Consider the following 20482-nt stretch of genomic DNA (forward strand, 5'->3'; position numbering starts at 1 on the left):
ACCCCACTGCCTTAAAAAAAATTTTAAAAAAATTAAAAAACTCCAAGATACTCAAGGAATATACATGGATAATCACAGATTAGAGAATGACTTATCAAACTATAATATGTGAATATAACCAAATATTGTACAGTGACAAATGATAAAGAATTCTAAGAAACATAAAGATATTTATATAAACTGATACATAGTGAAATAACTGCCCCCCAAAAAATTATAGCAGATTTAATACCTAAAATTATATCAACTGAAAAGTTCATTAAAAGAAGCCAAACCCTGAGTAATTAAAAAAGCAATAATGGTCCTAGAGAACAGATAATGTAATTTCCTTCTTAATGGAAGAGAGGAAGAGAAACTTCTGAAGGTGATGTACCCTGTCTGACAGTCACTGTTTTCAAACTTTTTCACTTAACTGATTTTCTTTGTTGAAAGGTGAGCTCAGTTGGATTCCAGTGGAAAGGTATTTCTAGAAGTTCGTTCTTTCTTTCTTTCTTTCTTTCTTTCTTTCTTTCTTTCTTTCTTTCTTTCTTTCTTTCTTCCTTCCTTCCTTTTTTCTTCCTTCCTTTCATTCTTTCTTTCTTCCTTCTCCTCCCCTTTCTTTCTCAACATTCTAAGTTGAGATTGTCACCTAGCTTTTACCTTCTTCACAGTTCACATTTCCCAAATTTAATCACAAGACTGCAAGAACAGATTGGCAACTTCAAAATCAACCACAATCTAATAATCACAGACTTATTACTTACTTAAAAGGGATTTGGGTACCGGAAAGAACTCCCCATACTTCTTGTTAAAACGCTGGGCTACATCTCGGACCAATTCCATATGTGTGACTTGATCTTCCCCAACAGGGACATGTGTGGACCTTTTAATAAAAGACAGATAAAAAGTCTTAAAAAATGATACTCAGGATTCTGCTTTTCCTAGGTTTATTTCACTACCATTATTTCATAAATGTTTGTCAAGCACCGAGGAGAAAAGACCCAAGGTTAGTCTTGCATGTTACACAGATGCCAAGGAGACTGCTGTTCAATCAAGTTTTATGAGCTTTTTGTTTTTCTTTTTTTGCCTAGATCACTAAAGTGTACCTATAAACACTAAGTAATAACCTGTTCCAGGGAAAAGAAAAGGTATCTAAAACAGCCTATGCTCTATATTAAGATGGCATAGTTGCAATTTAAATCCATACCTCTCATATCCTTATCACCCCCACTCTGAATATCTGAGACCCTGGCATCAATTTTGTTTCTAAATCTTCACAGAATTTGAAAGGCTCAGAGAAAATTAGAGGCCACCAGAGTGCTTGGAGAATGACTGTACAGAGCATAGCTTTCACAATAATTAACTAGTGTCATTTGATAAATAGCTGAGGCTTTTTCTGCCAGTGTTCCTCATTATCTTGGTGAATTACCCACAGGTTGTAGATAACAGATAACATGAGCCTATTTGGATATATTTGGTAGAGTATAGGCCTAAAAAGGAGAAGGTGGTAAGTTTAAATTTCAAGTTAACTTCCAAGAAAAATGAAAATCACCTTTTGGTATACAAAGATAACCTAGAGACTGCATACCTAACTTCATTAATTTATGTCACTGATCATAAGATACATGAATTTGTCAAAATTCAAAATGAGAGAGTGGAACTAATGTGCGTACCAACACAAGATTGAAATCTCATCTTTCAAAACATGAAGAGAAGGACAAAGAATGGGTTTTGCTAACATTAAATAAAAAGGATTACCTGGAGATTAATACTAAGTTTTAATTTTTTCATAAGGTGTCTTAAAATTGAAGGCTATATTACAAACCAAAATGGCTTTTAAAATCTCATATTTTTTTACTATCATGTTCTACAGTTACATATGGTTTCCCACTAGCTTTCCTGCTTATAGTATATTTATAGTTATTCTTTGAATAACTTCAAAAAAAGCCCACCATGGTCTTATGTGAGCTTGAGGCACATTTTTAAAAATCAAATTTCTAATTGGTATCATTTTTGATCCCTTGAGAGTGGATTTAATTTTTGGAAAATTAGAAGTCATTCAGAGCCAAGCTAGGTCAATAGATGGGTAATGAGGCTAGATAGTCCTATTGGGGTCAAAAACCAGGTAGGATTACCAGTGTGTTGTAAATGAAGGAGTTTTGAAGCTCTTTTGAAAGAGTAATTCCAAACCTATTGTGAGAATTTCTCTCAAGATATCTGCTTTGCTAGGGATGGGACTCATTTTGAATGTATATGTTTTAGAATGCTTGGTTTGGGGGGGGCACCTCATTCTATCACTGTCACACAGTATGATGTAGTGTAAGGAACACTGGACTTTAACTTAGGAAGACAGGTTCAGATCTTACTTCAGATACTTATTAGCTGGCTAAGTCACTTCACTTTTGTAAGCCATGGTTTTATGTAGAAAATATGGGAGTTTGACTCAAGCTTTACTTCCAGTTCATTTAGAGTTGTGATCTTATATCCTATGCATATATACATTCAATTTTTAGTTATCTGTGCTGAAAGAGAAGACACACACATATATGACAAAAAATAACCTACTCTCCAAAATAATTTCCATTTGGCTATAGAATGCTATTGGAGAAACACAATCAGATCAACAGTCACCATTTTTGTCTCTGGTATTACTATCTACTGCAACTCTTTTCCTCTTTTTCCACTGTAGCACAAGATATGAAGACCATACAAAATTATTTTATCCTGGAGTGTAGACATATCAGGATTCAGAGTTCAAAGACAGATTATTTACCAGTTCAATCTCACTTACTTCAGTTTGGCACAAATTAATGTGTCTCAGGCTTTTAGTTAACCTTTCCAGTTCAGCCTTCTAATTAAGAAAGGCTTTTTCTCTTCCTGGACTGGGTTCCATCTCTTAGTTCAAAATAAAACTCTTGATTATGGATACTGCCCAAAGAATTTTTCCCCCCAATAGGATTCCTATTGCCTGATAAAAAAGAAAAGACAAAGATCTAAGACAATTTTCTCTGAATCCTGTCTCAATAGTTTTTCTGAAAGTTAAATTTTTTTCTTCATAATTCCTTTCCTTTTAACACCAGCAACTCATGGTCATTCCTTTATAATCAGTGATGCTTGTGAGTAGAAGGGAGAGGCTAAAAGATTTCTGTTTAAATCCAAAAAGAAGATAATCTAAAAAATGAATATAGCATATTATGGATATATGGAAGATAGAAATCTCACTAGAGCATGAGAATTAAGCACAGTGAAGACTATATAGTGCATTTTCCCCAGTTATCTATTTTCCTTCTTGTTTTTTGCTGAATATACTGTTTCTTTGGAATATACCTTTATCCATCTAGAGCTATATTCTAGACATTCATCTTATGCAACCTCAGTGATAGCTATGGGGTCTTCTTATGTTCAGACTTCTAGCCCACATTATTACTTATACTTTGTGCATATGTGTGAGAAGATTTGAGACCTTATGTTTTCTTATTGATTCCTCTCTTGGATTTTATTTTCTGGATATCTCAATTGCCACTCTTATTCCCACACTGTAGTTACCTTTTTTATGTATGGTATCTAGCTTGGTGGATTGATATTTATTGTTTTCTCTTTCCTTTTCTTTGGCAGTTTAAAGTCATTTTGATTAGATTTATAATAGATAATTCTTATTCTTTTGCAATTTAAAATCATTTTGATTAGATTTATAAGATTCTAGACAAATACCTTCTGTTCAGTCCTTGCTAGGCTTCAGCAAAACGGCTAAAGGGTCTATGAAGAGAAGTAATGAAAGGTCTGACTGTTGTTCTGATGAGTGGAATATTCAGTTGGATCTGTAACCACCTCTATTTGGAAGTCTCTTCCAAGGAAACAGGTTACACCCCATCCATGCCTGCAGTATAAGTTTTCTTTATTTCCTCTTGACAGTATAGACATCCATTTATTATCCCTCAGTCTTGTTATATGAGCATTTTATTTTCCTATTATATATTTCCCTTGTGACATCTCAAAGTTCTATTCTTCTTTAAAATTCCTTAATAGTTCTATATTGCAATCTGTTATAATCACCTCATATTTCTCCAAGACCCTCTGTGAGACACATATTTCCATTTCTTCAGAGAATGTTGTATTCCATATCTCATAGCCATAAACTAATACTGGTAGAATGTTGGTACTCACAAAATGGATCTTTGGATCTACAGTCATTAAAAGAACTTTGCAATTTCCTAAAGGCAATGAAATCTATTACCTACCTTCTGTTTAATTCTGGGCCAACATGTAAATGACTGCACCCTTTATTCCTTTGGTATCTTTTTCAGAAACCTTGTGAGAAGATCCCTCAATGTTATTACAATTTTATCACTTCTACTCACCTTTGTTCTTTTTAATAAAACTTTGATATCACTCATAATTCCCTCTGGGGCTATGACACTAGAATCCAAGTGCCTCCATTGTCCCTAATAGCAAAAATGAAATCAGTTCATTGTCAAAATCTTATATATAGATATTTTCCATTTCTTTCTGTTTATTGTCCTTCCCTTTTTGTCCTTCAATGTCTGCAGAGAGAATTGGCTTAGTTTGATTGAGATGTCGCTTATACTATTCCTCCTCCCTTCCTCAGAAAATCAGCCTTTTCTCTCAAGGTGTATTCCATCCATTGTTAGTATCCTCCCTTTCAAACTACCTTGTATTTATTCTCTTTATACTTCTTCCATAAATACTTAGATGCATCTTTGTTGCTTCCACCAATAGAATGTAAATTCCCTGTCAGTAGGGATTGTTTCATTCGCTATTTTTTGTATCCCTGGAAGCACAGTGCTTAGAAAATATACAGTTGAGTGATAGATGGTTCCTTTCAAGCCTTCATTAAACTGATCTTATTCTCTACTGCTTATCTCTGATTAACGATGTCAATTATCTCATTCAGTAACATTTTTTATATCTTGCAAATAAATTCATATTCTAAACCAGTGATGCCTTTAATCATTAATCCTACATATTTTGTTTGTACATAGTTATGTGCAAGTTGCCCCCCCCCATTAGCATATAAGGTCTTTGAGAAGAGGGCCAACAACTAAGTGGAAAGATAACTCACAGGTATTCCTTGGTGGGTGAGAAAAAGAATAGGAATTTATAAAGTTGGTTTTTTCTTACATTCAAAATAAAGAGAAAACATTATCTCATTGGATATTTGATTATCCCATTTTTGCAGTAAAGTACTAGAAAAAAATTTATTCTTAAAAACCTCTCCTCCGACAATGTATAAATGCTTCATAAATGCTTGAAAATTGACTCACCTTTAGCTACTATATCTTTTCATTTGGCAAAAAGTCAAGTCTTTGCTAAGATACTTTTGTGGCTCTTTTGATCTTGTTGCAGTGGCTGATTTATAGTGGTTAATCTGTTGCATAAACTTGCAATACTATAATTTCTGGACTTGTCCATTTTTCATTAACAATTGCTGATTTAAATAATTCAAAATTGAGCTGCTGTTGCAATTGTATGCCTACTGTTTCATCTCTGCTTCCTTCTCTTTCTTTTTCTCCTTTTTCTCCTTCTTATTAATTGTAATCTTTGCTCTGATAGCTGGTCATCTGACTGTACACAAGCTGATTCTGAAGTCTTTCACATCAATAACTTTTCCTATCTGGAAAAATATAATAATTGCATCTTTTTTTTGTGATGCTGGCTGTTGCTTTCCATGTGCATCATCTCTACCAGTTATTTTCTTTTTTGTAATTAATCTTTTTTTTTCATTTAAGGTAATGGATTAAGTGACTTGTCCAAGGTCAGCAGGTAGGCAATGAAGTATCTGAGGCCGGATTTGAACTCAGGTACTTCTGACTCCAGGGCCTGTGCTGTATCCACTGTGCACCTAGTTGACCCCCCCCCCCCAAGTTATTTTCCTGAAAAAAGTGTTCATGATATGAAGTCATAAAGATGTGGGGTAGTTACAAGTATAAGGACTCTCATTTTTTCCTGAATTGTGCTTTCTGATATCTCTTCCATCATCCTCATTATTCTAATCTTTGCTGTGAAGTTACTAAATATTAAAGTTTATATTGATTTAATTTGAGGGAATCTTATTGAAAATATCAAAGAATTCTCCCTTGAATCAAAGTTGGTATATATGGTACAATTATTTATATGTTGATCTTCTTGCAAATATTTATCATAGTACTAATATGAGATAAAGAAATGTCCCATGAAACAATATTTCTTGTTGTCTTTAGGTGTATGAGAAAACCAATCTGGAAATTCCTTTTCCTTTTTTTTTTTTAAAGTCCCTCCATTTGGTGGCACCTTTTTTCTTCCTTCTGGTCTTGATTATAGCAAGCTTGTCAAGATTGATTTGACTCATTTCCTCCAGTAGTATGTCCACTCATTGATCCCTGGTCAAGGATGTTACTTTTGGAATATTAGCAGTTTAAAGATACTTTTAAGAATGTACACAAAATATAAGATACAATTATCAGGGGTGTTTGTTGTTGTGTCTTAGATAGTTCTGAGTGGAACCAGGGATATTGCTCCATAAGTGTTAAGTACTAAAATAGTCCTTATTTAATTCTTCATATCTAGTGCCCTAAAGTGTTTTTTTTCTGGCACAAAGATATACACTCCTCATTTTGGAATCATTTCTATTCTTTGACCAGACTAGACTACTCCTCTTTGTAATTACAATGACTTTGACATGCAGAGGTCAGCATGAACTCCCACAATTCCAAATTAGTCTGAAGTCTGAAAAGCAATTGCAGTAGCCCATAGGAAATCACAATGGCCTGCAACTAACAGAAAAAACAATGACCATAATCAATACACTTTACACACATCACAATGAATATTTCCACATGTGAAAATGGTTCCAGATTCACAAAGCAACCAAACTAAACAGAAAACACATTTAACTTTTATAATAACTCTTTGGGTATCTTTGCCTGGTATCTGTTTTTTGCCTTTTTTCTTACAATTTTTCTGGCTTTTGTTTTTTAAGGGAAAAAAATAACAACTAATCTTTTTCACCTGGTTCTATTATGCATCATGCCATTTCATCTGATTTTAGTCTTTTGTTCCCTCTGACCTTTCCTCCTCTGCTTCTGCTATTCTTTTTGCCTCCTACAATAGATGTTGGTCCTCACTTTTCGCCCACTGCTTTTTCACTTAACATTATTTCAGTCTGGGTTTAATTTCACAGTTGTGTGGCTCACCGTTTGCATTTTCACCCTTTCTCCTCCAGCTTTCCTTTCACCTCAGATGTTTTGGCTTTACTCATTTTTCACATATATTATTACATCCTAGGGGTGCCACTGGTGACATCTATCCTTTCTTCATTTATTTCTTTCACTCATCCTAATTAGGTTTTTAAAAATTTACCATAAAATAAACATTTCCTTATCTGGCTAGGTGACTCTGGGGAAGTCACAATGCTCTAGGCAACTCTCTAAGACTTTGAATTTCAAAGGGTAGAGAGAGTTCCCTGTCTGGGAATTGCCTAAGCCAATGAAATCATAGATTCAGTCCTTCCTTTCTTTTCTCATTTTCCACCTGGCTGCACTACTTTGACCCGGGAAGCTCATCACTGGGAACACCTCATCATCCCGTCAGTCTTTGTACTTACACCTCATCATTACCCTCCAAGCCTTTGAGTGGAGCCTGGGTCATGAACTCCAAAACCTCCACTGAAAGAGAGGACTCAGCGCAGACATTTCATTTCCTCCCTGACTTTCCCATCCTACTTGGGGACTTCTCTGTCTTCTCTACCATGTCCCATTGTCTGGAACTTCCCCTTTTTCAGCTTTATTTTGTGTGTTGCTTTTCTCCATCAGACCGTAAGGTCCTTGAGAACAGGAACTCTCTTTTCCTATTTCTGTCTGACCCTCAGGTCGCTGGATGGCACAGTAGATAGAGGGCCAGACTTGGAGTCAGGAAGACTCCTTTTCCTAAGTTCAAATACAGCCTCAGACACTTCCTAGGCTATGTGACTCTGAGCAAGTCACTTCACCCTGTTCACCTCAGTTCCTCATCTGTAAAGTGAGCTGGAGAAGGTAATGGCAAACCACTCCAGTATGGCAGATAGCAAAAAAATCCCCAAACAGGGTCACGGAGAGTCAGACATGAGTGAAACAACTGAACAAGAAGCACTTGGTGCAGTGAAGAGCAAGAAGGAGGCACTATTTAACAAATTCTTACTGATTATTCTAGTTTCTCTCACTTTTATCCTATATGAACGTTTTTGATTTTTATCTTCTGAAACTCAATTACTTTAAATTATTTTCAAGTACCTTTGGACTACCTACAGTAGTGGAGCCTTACACATCAGAGTCAACAGTGAGATGAATAAATGGAAAAAATAGCTTATCCACCATTTGGATTGCTTTGCTCATGAGCTTCTCTCCCATTTTTCAATTACTTCTACTTCAAATTTCCTCCTAATCTTCTTGGGCTATATATTTCTCAGAAAAAGGAACTACCTTTCTTTTTTTTTTTAAAGTTTTTCTTTTTCTTTTTTTTTGCAAGGTAGTGGGTTAAATGGCTTGCCCAAGGCCACACAGCTAGGTCATTATTAAGTGTCTGAGGCCGGATTTGAACTCAGGGACTCCTGACTCCAAGGCTGGTACTCTATGCACTGCGCCACCTAGCCACCCCAAGGAACTACCTTTCACAAATGAAATATTTTAAAAACAACCTGATAGAGCTGATCAAGGGCCTTTCAATTTGGTCTCATTTAACCTAAAATTTACTCAAAGCTCCAAAGTTTGCCTAAAATCTCTCTTTCACTTTGGCAGATGTTTTTTCTTGTCTTACATTCCCTGTCCCCTCCTTTTCTATCCAGCCAATATTACACATTTCTCATTACACATTTCTGAGTCTTTTCTGCTTCACATATCCTTCTAAACTACTCTAGTCCACTAACTTCTCTTTATCCTAAATTCTTGTAACATCTTGTCCTTTGTTCTTGAAGAGGACCATTCCATCAGGAAGGTGATGCCATGACAAGTCTATGAAGTGGATTTGAGCGAGGAGGTGCTGTGCTAAGTCACCAGCCTCACTTTCTCCTCCAGAACCATCTGGATCCAGTGGCCAACTGGAGATGGCCCTGGCCAACTGGAGATGGCCCTGGATGCGAGGGAATTAAGGTTAAATGACTTGTCCAAGGTCACACAGTTATTAAGGGTCAAGTGTCTGAGGTCAAAATTGAACTCAGGTGCTCCTGACTCCAAGGCCAGGGATCTAACCACTGCACCGCTTAGCTGATTCTTGTAGCACTTAGAGAACTGATGAAAATGGCTATTTTTATAATCTTTCTTAATCTTTTGTTTTTTAAATTTAATTTCTAAATATAACTTTCCTTTTATAAGGAAGAAAGGAGAAATAAAAGTAATTCAGAAAAATCATTCAACTCAAAAAATTACCTACAGCATTTACAATATTCCACACCATTGGTAATCCACCTCTGCAAATAAGGGGGATGATAGGCTCACTCAACTCTTCTTTGGGGTCAAGCTTGGTCACTATCATTACAGAAATATTCACTTTTATTTTCTTATTTGTTTTTTTCCTCCATGTATATTGTAATCAAGGGTATTATTGTCAGGATTCTTCATAATTCATAGAGAATCCTTTATATTCCTTATTTCTTAAAGTACATCAATACTTGATTAAATGCTTATATCATCATTTGATTATCCATTTCTGAATCAGTAGATATCTGTTCTCTTTTCAGTTCTTTGATATCACACAAAGAGTTACTATGCATATTTTGGTGTTTTTAACATTCTACTAGTGATACAGTTTAGCCTATATCACTTCAGCCTACTCCCCATTCTCTCCTCTTTTGTTCTACTCTCTGAGGATAAGATAGTCCCTTCCTTGATATTCCTAACCCCTCTACTTGGAACTGCCATCTTCTCCTGGCACTATTTTTACAGGAATATACCACATTCTTTTGCTTTTCCTGGCTTTGCTTTTCTCTTCTGCACACTGCCTTATAAATTCAGGGTTGGTTGAATTTTCTGATTATTATGTATCATATTATATAATTTTATAATGCAATTATATTATTATTAATAATAAATCATAAAAAGCATTTATATGATGCTTAAGTGCTTTACAATATGTGATTTGATCCTCATAACAACCCTAGAAGGTAGGTACTATTGTTATTATCCCTTCATAATAGATGAGAAAACTGAAGCAGACAGAAGTTTGTGTCTTGCCCAAGTTACAAATGTCAGTAGGACATACTAAGTGTCCACATTAAGTCTGGCACCAATACAGATTCCCAGGGGTGAAGGAGGGGAGTGCCAGGCTCCTTAAAGAGTGGTAAACTGGTTTAGGTAAGAGATGGAGTGGGTTAAAGCCCCTTTAGGATTGGGCCCATGAGTGGTTGCTGCACTTCTAGTCTGGGTGAAATGAGACCTAATCTCCTGGAAAAATAAAATAAAATAAACATAATTCTGAGACAGGGTCTAATATAACTAGACTAACAGTGGGATCTATAACACAAAAAAATTAAGAATCTCTGGTATAGTTGCTAATATTTACAACCTAGGGGTCATTCTCAACTCTTCCCTTTCTCACTGCCCATATGAAATCAGTTGCCAAGTCTTACCTATCCTCATCATCTAATGCATCCATTTCCATCTCTTACTTAACTATCATTATCCAGGCTTGGTTGCCCCTCCAGCCTGAACTACTGGAATAGCCTCCTAACTGTTCTACCGCATCCAACCTGACTCCTTTCCAGTCTACCCTACACACAGCGGCTAAACTGATATTGCTAAAAGCCCAGTTCTGAAACTGATTGCTTACTTGCTAAATATTGAGCGAAAAAATAAATAAATAAAAGAATAGAAATAGAAATTAAAAAAAAAAAAAGAATATTGAGGGACTCCTTATAGTCTCTGGGATAAAATACAAACTCATTTCTCCCTTAACTGGATCAAGTTTACCCTATCCAGGTTCAATTTACTTTAGTCTCCTTCAGTACTATAAGGGCTAACCGAACTGGCTTATTTGTTTTTCCCTGTACATAATATTCTGCCTTCTGGCTCTCTGTTTTTGGCCAGGCTCCCTCCCCAGCTTCACTCCTGCCTGGGTGTGTTCTTCCTCTTCATCTCCTAGAACCTTTAGACTGTTTTTACTGCCCCTGCCCCAATCAATGTGTATTTAATTTGTCTAAATCCTGTACCTACTTATCTTTAAATATCCACCCCAGTGGAAGATATCTTCAGAGCAGGGATTGTCTGTTTTTTTTAAATTCTACTTCTCAGCAAGAAATTATTGTTGGTTATTTGTTACAGGTTGCTGAAAACTACTACACCTGCACACCTCTCCCAATGACCTTAACATTATTTACAATTTTGATTCTTCTGAGATCTTGGTCTTCCACTGATTCACAATCCTATAGTATCACTAAGAGAATACTCAATGTAGAGAGATGGACTTTGGGGTGGCAAGAGGTAGGTAGCAGCTTGATATTCTTTAAAATTTAATTTCCTAAATTTGATTTAATTTGGGGTTTACATCACTACTTATTTCCACTGTCCAAGATAAATAAATATAAAGATGTACTAACCCAATAGTCTGCCCATCTAACTGCCTGCAATAAACTGGGTAATAAGCATTTTTCATTCATTTTAGTTTCCTAAGTGTGGGTTTACTAAACTTTTTTTCCCTAAGATATAGCTCAAATACCACCTTCTATATGAAGTTTTTCCTGATCTTTTCAATAGCCATTGACTTCCCTCCCTACCATCTTTTATTTATTTATTCTATACCTATTTCTACATACCTGATATCTTCTATAGAATAGAAATTTCTTGAGAATTGAGATGATTCTAATTGCTTGCATGTGCCTGAACACATAGGGGATATTTAATAGATTAACTGATTGAAGGAGTGATGATGACCCTTGAGTCAGAAGACCTGGGCTCCAATCCCACATTTTGCTTTTGACCTGCTTGGAACTGCAAAGATAACTTGCCCTCCCTGGAGTGCAGCTCCTCAACCTGTGGCATGAAGTGAGAGGATTAGATAATCTGAGTTCCTTCTGGTTCTGCATTATCCATGATCCTTTAAATTAATATGACCTGAGCTAAGGATGACTTCCGGAATTTTAAAATACAATAGAATTTTATTTTAAAATGTAAAAACAGGGGCAGCTAGGTGGTGCAGTGGATAGAGCACCAGCCCTGGAGTCAGGAGTACCTGAGTTCAAATCCAACCTCATTTGATACTTAATAAATTACCTAGCTGTGTGGCCTTAGGCAAGCCACTTAACCCTAATTGCCTTGCAAAAACCTAAATAGATAGATATAGATAGATAGATAGATAGATAAAATATAAAGACAAATTAGTAACAGGCTAGATTTGGCCTCAGGTTCATGGTTTGCCATTCTGTACTATAAAATCTCAATGCAGTTTTGAAATTATTTAGTGACCTCACGTCAATGTGAAAGTGAGCACAGGAGAAAATAGGGAGATATTGGAGGAAAAAAAGAAAGATAAAGAAATGAAGGAGTGTAAAGGCTAGAGAACTAACACTTAAAGAAGGATGTCAAAAAATGGTGAACATGGTGAACACCAAAACAGTGTCATCAAAATTGGAAATGACTTGTCTGAGACTTGGAGTCATTTTGGCCTCAACTCATCATGCTTCTGTACAGTGAGGGTGCTGGTTCCTTCTACTTCAACAATGATCCCTCAACTATGGTTAGGTGACAGTCAGTCAGAGGAGGATGGAACCCTTTATGCTAGAAGGAGGGGATCACTTCTCTGAGACAATGGGATACAAATACACATGAATTGGATTTGAGTGAGGGGGAGGCTGTGCTAAGTCACCGGTTTCATTTTCTCCTCCAGAACCATCTGGATCCAATGGTCAGATATAGATCAGGACAACTGGAAATGGTCCAGGATGTGAGGTAATCAGGGTTAAGTGACTTGCCCAAGGTTACACGGCTAGCAAGGGTCACATGTCTGAGGTAGAATTTGAGCTCAGGTCTTCCTGACTCCAAAGCCAGGGCTCTAACCACTGTGCAACCTTAAATGCCAGAAGAAAAAATAATGGCTACTGTAAGAGCTGTATCTTCAAATTCAAAACTCTGACAAGGTTATCACAACCCAAGGGAGCAGTCCCTAATCCAAGTCTTAGGCATTCCACTATTTATCACTACCTTACTCCAGTCCTGAACTCTGCAGAGTATTCTGTAAAACAATTTTTGAAAATTTCCTAATTCTGCTTGGAAAATTTTCTAATTTGTGGAATCATAAAATTGCAATCTGAAAGACCTCAGAAGTCATCTAGACCAGGGATTAGTAGAAATCTTTAAAAAAAATTCTCATAATTTAACTATCTGAACAGCTATATTATATTAAAAGGGTGTTCTCAGGCTCTTAATGTAGTTTAAACTTAATAATGTATATATGAATACATATGGATCTATATGTACATGTATAAATATATGTATATATATGTACATATTTATATCTATATTTGCATTTAAGGAGCACAGTTGACAGAGAGCAGGATTTGGAATCAGGGAGACCTGAATTTGAATCCTGCCTCAGACAGTAGCTTATGATCCTGGGCAGGTCACTTTCCCCTATACTCTGAAATTTTCTTTCCTTATTAAAAAAATGAGGGGTTGGATTTGATGGTACTTCTCAATCTTCCTCTTCACCATTCCCTTTCTTGTACATCAATCTCAACAAAAGCACAGTTATTCATCTGCTTACAAGGTGATTTTTGCTTTATTTTAGGGGAAGGACAAGGAAGGAAAAAAGAAGGGTGAGAAAGGCAGACTACTGATTGGACTGGTGTCCCATAGTTTCAGCCTTAATGTTCACTAGCTTACAAGCCCAGATTTCAGACTAGAACTATGGAAGTCCTGAGAAGGGACCCTAAACTAAGTATCTCAGGTTTTCTCTGTGTTCTGGAGACACTGTGTGTGTGTGTGTGTATGTGTGTGTGTGTGTGTGTGTGTGTGTGTGTGTGTGTGTGTGTGTGTGAGAGAGAGAGAGAAAGAGAGAGAGAGAGAGAGAGAGAGAGAGAGAGATCAATTAGTCCAGCTTCTTCATTTCATAGATGAGAAAACTAAAACCAGAGAGGTTAAGCTTTATGTCCAAGGTCTCTCAGAGCATCAGTTACAGAATAAGGATTTAAATCATGATCTTCTTATTCCAAAATCCCATTTTCCTCATTGATTACAGCTAACTTCATTGGGCCAATGGATCTATTGAAAGAATTTGTCAATTCAAGGCATTCACCATGGATTAGGACAGGCATGGGTACAGACTGGGTAGTTCAGAACAACAATATGGAACCTTTTCTAATAGGGAGGGGAGGTCCTCCTGTGCATGCCAGATCTGTGCAGAAGGATGGTTTTTTTTTTGGTATAAATTATATAAAATATTTTCAGGATCTTGGTGAGGTGGGTAGGTAGAGGATTGGCACCATTATCATTCTTTCTAAAAACAAGAATATAACAGAAAAGGAATCTTATAGTCTAGTCTAATACTTTTAATGACTGGTCAGCTTATTGAAAATAAGGAAGAAAAACTCATAATAGATAAGCAACACTTGTTAAATCCTGCTAGTGGGTAAAGTACAGGGATAACATTTTATCTCGTATGTTATTTGTACATAGCTTCCCCCATAAGAATGTGAGCTCCTTGAGGGCAGGAATTGATTTTTGTCTTTCTTTTTATCTCCAGAGCTTAGCACAGTGTCTGACAGGTAATGAATGCTTGCTGATAACAAGGGATTATGAAGAAATACCACATGTTTCTCATGACAAAAATCCCTCTTGTGAGAACCCTGCTTGTCTTTGGAAGCTGAAAGATGGAATCGTTATTGGCAAGTGACACTAATACCTGCGGGACAGAAGTGTAACTTTAGGGCCTGGCAAGGATAGATATCTGCATAATAAGACAGTATGAGCTTACCCAACCATGTCTACAGTAAATCATAAACAGATGTGGCAACATCTGTTACAATTTTTTTTTTTAAGAAAGGGGGCCTATTCAGATCCTCAGTCTAGTCTCTGACCAAGAAAGACTATGCCAGATTATGAAATTCTAGGTAGCTGATTCTTGCCAGTCTTGCTGAGATCCTTCCCCTTTCCTTAGTGCTAATTATTTAATTACTCTTAGTATCTTCCCATTTGTGGGGACTGATTCCCCCTTGCCTGGAATGCTCTCTTGCCTAACCTTTACTTTTTGTTCCCTTCCAGCTCAAATCGGTCACCATCTCTTTCAAGTGGTTTCCTGAGCTATTAGTGTTCTTCCTGATTTTCACCTTCCCAAATCACTAAGTATTTATTTTGCTTACTTAGTTTGCATTTACTTATCTGAACACATTGTAAGCCCCCAGTAGACTACAGATTCACTCTGTCTTTGTGTTCCCAGGTGAAAGTACTTGGCCCAAAGGCAAGGAAAAATACTTCTGGGTTGATTATTCTATACAGTTTGGTGCATGATGATATTTTATTTAGCATTTTAACATAAATTGTTCTGGACTGGTTTCTACTGATTTCATGTATGCCTAACTAAACTCTATGGACAGTACTACAGAAAGAGAGTCTAGTAACCTGAGTTCCAGTTTGAGTTCTGCCCCTAACTAGTTGGGTAAAAAATTAAATTTGATCTCTGACATTCTTTATGGCTTTTTAATTCTATGGTTGTAGCAACCACATCATATGCTTTTTGGTATATTCACGGGTCCTGGCAGACTGCGTGACATGTCACATATGTTTGATAAATACTTCTCTTTCTCACTGCTGTTGGGTCAATGGAATCCTTGAGAATTCAATTACTTTTATAGCTTTCCATGTTTTTCTACTGGAGTTTCTTCATTTTAGTGGTTCTACAAATAAAGCATTGATCACAGACTATAAAGATAATTATCAAAGATGCCTAAAAATCTTTTATATTCTAATTTCACTAAGAAATCTATTCTTTGGCTCCTATTTGATTCCTGTTATAGGTTAAGAAAGTTTGAGGGTGAGTGTGGGTGAGTGAAAATATAATACTTAAATAACAATTAATATTGAAATGGTTCCTTTATGCTCATGGATATGCATCTATTGTTATATCTAATGACCTGGACATTTCCATAATAAAAGCAGAGGAATTCTTCATTAATATAGTTTGAATTAACCTGTAATATAAACCAGCATGGTCAGAATGAACCTAAAATATGGTTAATGCTCAAAACTATTATCTTTTACATATTCAAAGATCCAAATTTGAAATTGCCCCCACCATCTCTAAAGAGGAATCATTTTCATTTGTCTTTATTAATGACCATTCCAAAAATCGTGCAATATGAAGTATTATTTACTTTAGTACTGCTGCTTTAAGAATGGATAAAACTCATCCCACAATGCTAAGACTACAATAGACTCTAGATAAAGGTTATTAACAGGATTGCTTTTTAATTCTATATAAATGTTGACCCAGTGCTCTTTATTTTTTTTTTAGGGTTTTTTTTTTTTTGCAAGGCAAATGGGGTTAAGTAGCTTGCCCAAGGCCACACAGCTAGGCAATTATTAAATATCTGAGACTGGATTTGAACCCAGGCAGTCCTGACTCCAGAGCTGATGCTTTATCCACTGCTCCACCTAGCCGCCCCCATGACCCAGTGCTCTTTAAAGGAACATTAATTCATTTTTTGAAATCTCAGCCATGTAAGGAGAGTAAGTAATAAGCATTGTGGGTTTTTTTCCAGTTTAGGAAACTGAAGTACAAAAAATATAGTCATTTGTTCAAAGTCACATAAGGAATTAATGTAGATACATTTTTATTAATAGTAATTGAATAATAATTAGTAAAGCAGCAAGGTGGCATAAGGGACAGAGTACTGGACTTGGAGTCAGGAAAAGCTGAGTTCAAATTTTACCCTAGACACTAACTAGCTGTGTGATCCTGGGAAAGTTACATAATCAATCTCTGCCTCAATTTCCTCATTTGTAAAATGGGAGTAAACCCTGACTCCCAGGGTTGTTGTGAGGATTGAAAGATTTTTGTAAATAAACTATTTATAAAGGGATTTAAAAAGCCTAAAGTATTATATAAATGTGATCTATTTAATATTATTAATACTGGGAAACTGGATTGAGATAGTTCAATTTATTGAATGTTCAGGACTAAGTGTTCTCTAATTTAATTTCTACTAATTTAGAATAGATATGAACTAATGCTCATATGCAAAATAATTTAAATTTCTAATCCCTTTTTAGCAACTTGCCCCATTGAACCAATGTGTCTATTCTTAGAGAGAAAAAAACAAACAAACAAACCTTTTAGTCTTCTTACAGATTGCTGAGAGAATAGACAAGATTATACTTCCCATCTTTACTTACTTGTATAACAGAATGTCTGCAGCCTGCAGTATTGGGTATGTGAAGAGACCCACTGACCCTTCTTGTTTCAGACTAGCATTCTTAGTCTGTGAGGAAAAACAAAAGGGGGAAAAAATTGAGACATCTGGCTAATTGCACTATTGAACAATGGATATTTCCAAGTCCAGGGAAATAGCATAGTAAAGAGGAAAGAGAAAAGGAGTGAGAGTAAGGAGACTTGGTTCTAGTCCCAACTCTGTTACCTACTCTCTTGGGCAGATCACTTAATCTTTCTGAAATGCATGTACCCCCTGGTGAAAATGGGTATTTTCTTGCTTAACTCACATGCCTCTTGTATAAGAAGTCAGGGAGATATGGATGAAAATTCTTTGTACACTATGAAGTATAATACAAATATAAGAAATTCCTTCATTTACTCAATAAGAATTTATTAAGTAACTATGGGGTGCCAAGTACTGGAGATACAAAACAAAAATGAAGCCTTTCTACTTTTTATAATTTTTAAATTTAATTTAAATAGGACTTTATTTCCCCCAACTGCATATTGTGAAAAATGTTTGCATTCCTTTTTAACAAGATTTTGAGTTCCATATTTTACTCTTTCCCTCCTTCCCTCCACTCTTCTGAAAATAGTAGTCAGTTTAATATACTTTATATCATCATATCATTAGTTATCATGTATAACAGATTTCCACATTAATCTCAGATGTGGAAAAAGAAACAGATCAAGAGGAAAAAAAATAACCACGAGAAAATAAACTATTTCAAGAAAACAGGCTTCAACCTGCATTCAGAGTCCATCAGTTCTTTATCTGGATGGGGATAGCAATTTTCTTCATAAATCCTTTGTACTTGACTTGGCTCACCGATTGCTGAGAAGCATTGGGTCATTCATAGTTGATCATCACACAATGTTGCTGATACTATGTACATTGTTTTTCTGGTTCTGCTCATTTCACTTTGTATCAATTCATACAAATCTCTCCAGGTTTTTCTGAAATCTGCCTGTTCATCATTTCTTGTTGCACAATAGTGTATATAATTACATTTATATACCACAGTTTATCCAGTCATTTCCCAATTGATAGGCATCCCCTCAAAATGTCCAAGATTTTGCCACCATGAAAGGGTTGCACATGTAGGTTCTTTTCCCTTTTTAATGATCTCAGTAATGGTATTGCTGGATCAAAGGGTAGGCAAAATTTGGTTGCCCTTTGGACATAGTTCCAAATTGTTCTTCAGAATGGTTATCAGTTCACAGCTTCACCAACAGTACATTAGTGTCCCAGTTCTACCACATATTCTCCAACATTTATTCATTTTTTCTTTTTTAACATATTAGATAATTTGATAGGTGTAAGGTGGAATTTCAGAGTTGGTTTGCATTTCTCTAATAAAAAGCGATTTGGAGCACTTCTTCATATGCCCATAGATAGCTTTGATTTCATCTCAAAAGTACCCATTTATAAGTTTTGACCATTTATCAAATGGGGATAGTCTTATGAATTTAGATGAGTTTTCTATATCTTTCCTACCCTTTAAGGAATTTATATTCTATTGCATAAGCAAATACAAAATATATAGAACCTACAGAGGATATGGGGAAAACATGGATAATAACAACACAGAACATGGGATATTTCCCATCAGAGAAAACAGTCATGTTAATACAGCCAGATACACTGACATATTAAGGAGATATGCCTTATGGAGTAATGTCCTGAGAGATGGTGAGGACTGATGAGGAATACTGAAAAGGAGAGCTGAAAAAATGAAGTAGAATTGAGTACCATCTCAGAATAATTGAGGGAAAAGGTACTCTGATTTGAGATGATGAGAACCTTGTTGAACCTTAGGGCTTCAGAACACCGCCATTTTGTTTCTACATAAGGATATGTAAAGAATTGGCAACACTGCATCTTAATTAAATACTGGTAGGTACTTCAACATATTGTTTTTCTCTGCGTTACTCCCATTTGGGGGTATCAGTTCAGAGGAAACCAGCAGCACTGAAAACTCGCAAGGTGGAAAGATGCCTGCAAATGGGATCAGTGTTGACATAGTTGTAGGCTCTCTAATTTTAGGCTATCATATTACAAATATAAATGGAAGCAAAGTGCCGTAAATTATCCCAACTTAACTTATTTAGTTGAGCTTCCTTGAGAAAGTATAGCTTCATTTTACTGTGGATTTGAACTGTTGCCTGGATCCATCCTGTTTAAATGTTACATAAAAAATGTTATTTCCCTTCTCCCCACAATGAACACATTCTTGCCTTGCCATCAATTAGTTCTGGTGAAGATGGAATACAGATTCCGAGGGTAATGCATCCAGACTGCTAATCATAATAGGGAGAATTCAAGGTCATTAGCAAATTAAACAAAAAGCAGACTTAGGATTATCCATTCTGAAATTCAGAGTAAGAAAATCATAGATTCATAGAATTCTGAAGCTTGAAGACCTTTTGGAGTCTAATCACATCATTTTAACTGAGACCTAGAGATGTTAGGTGGCATCACTTACTAACTTGCCAAAGTTAGCATAGCTAGTTAGAAGAGCTAGAAGCCAAGGTTCTTATGATATGGTAAGACAGACTAATTTAGTGGGTAAAAAAGATTATAGAAAAGAAAAACTCCCATAATGAGGGCATTTAATTTCATTCTGTTTCCTACTTTGAAAACATTTACCTTCCACTGGGGTAGATTTTGTAACTGTGACATCCTGATCAGACATCCAAAGATCCAATTTAATTCTGAGTGCTCTGGTACCTAAAGAAATGATAAATTACATTATAAATATATTATGAATATTTTAATGTATATAAAATAATGGTAACCAAGTGTATCTAAAAACCCCTAGAATACTTGGGAAGTTTTTCAGTACAAGGAAGAAAAAAGGGTTTTGTTTTTTACTATTACATTTAAATGTTTGAAAAAAGTAGTGTAGAATGAAAACCACAGAAGCATGTAGATTACTACATTAGTCAAAAGTAGCAGAGATGATGTCCCCACCCTTATTTCTTTTTCATAGTTTTTTTTTTCATTTCTCAATGTGGCCTCCACCACTCCCCAAGTAAGATGGCCAACTTAGGTTGTAAAGTCTGTGAGCCTTGGAAGGTGGGCCCCATTCAACCAGAGAATAAATTGGGAGCTCCT

General features: G+C 35.9%; 1 protein-coding gene across 1 annotated transcript in view; it reads right to left on the reverse strand.

Moving 5' to 3' along the window:
* Positions 1 to 20482, reverse strand: part of WARS2 (tryptophanyl tRNA synthetase 2, mitochondrial) — a 78380-nt gene that overhangs the window by 8373 nt on the left and 49525 nt on the right. The window contains exons 3-5 of the mRNA XM_074188568.1: positions 20015 to 20095; positions 17328 to 17413; positions 744 to 862 (exon numbers count right to left, since the gene is read on the reverse strand). Coding sequence (XP_074044669.1) covers positions 744 to 862; positions 17328 to 17413; positions 20015 to 20095 — 286 coding nt within the window. The remainder of the gene's footprint in view (positions 1 to 743; positions 863 to 17327; positions 17414 to 20014; positions 20096 to 20482) is intronic.

This window comes from Macrotis lagotis, chromosome 5, assembly GCF_037893015.1.
Source record: "Macrotis lagotis isolate mMagLag1 chromosome 5, bilby.v1.9.chrom.fasta, whole genome shotgun sequence".
NCBI lineage: Eukaryota > Metazoa > Chordata > Mammalia > Peramelemorphia > Peramelidae > Macrotis > Macrotis lagotis.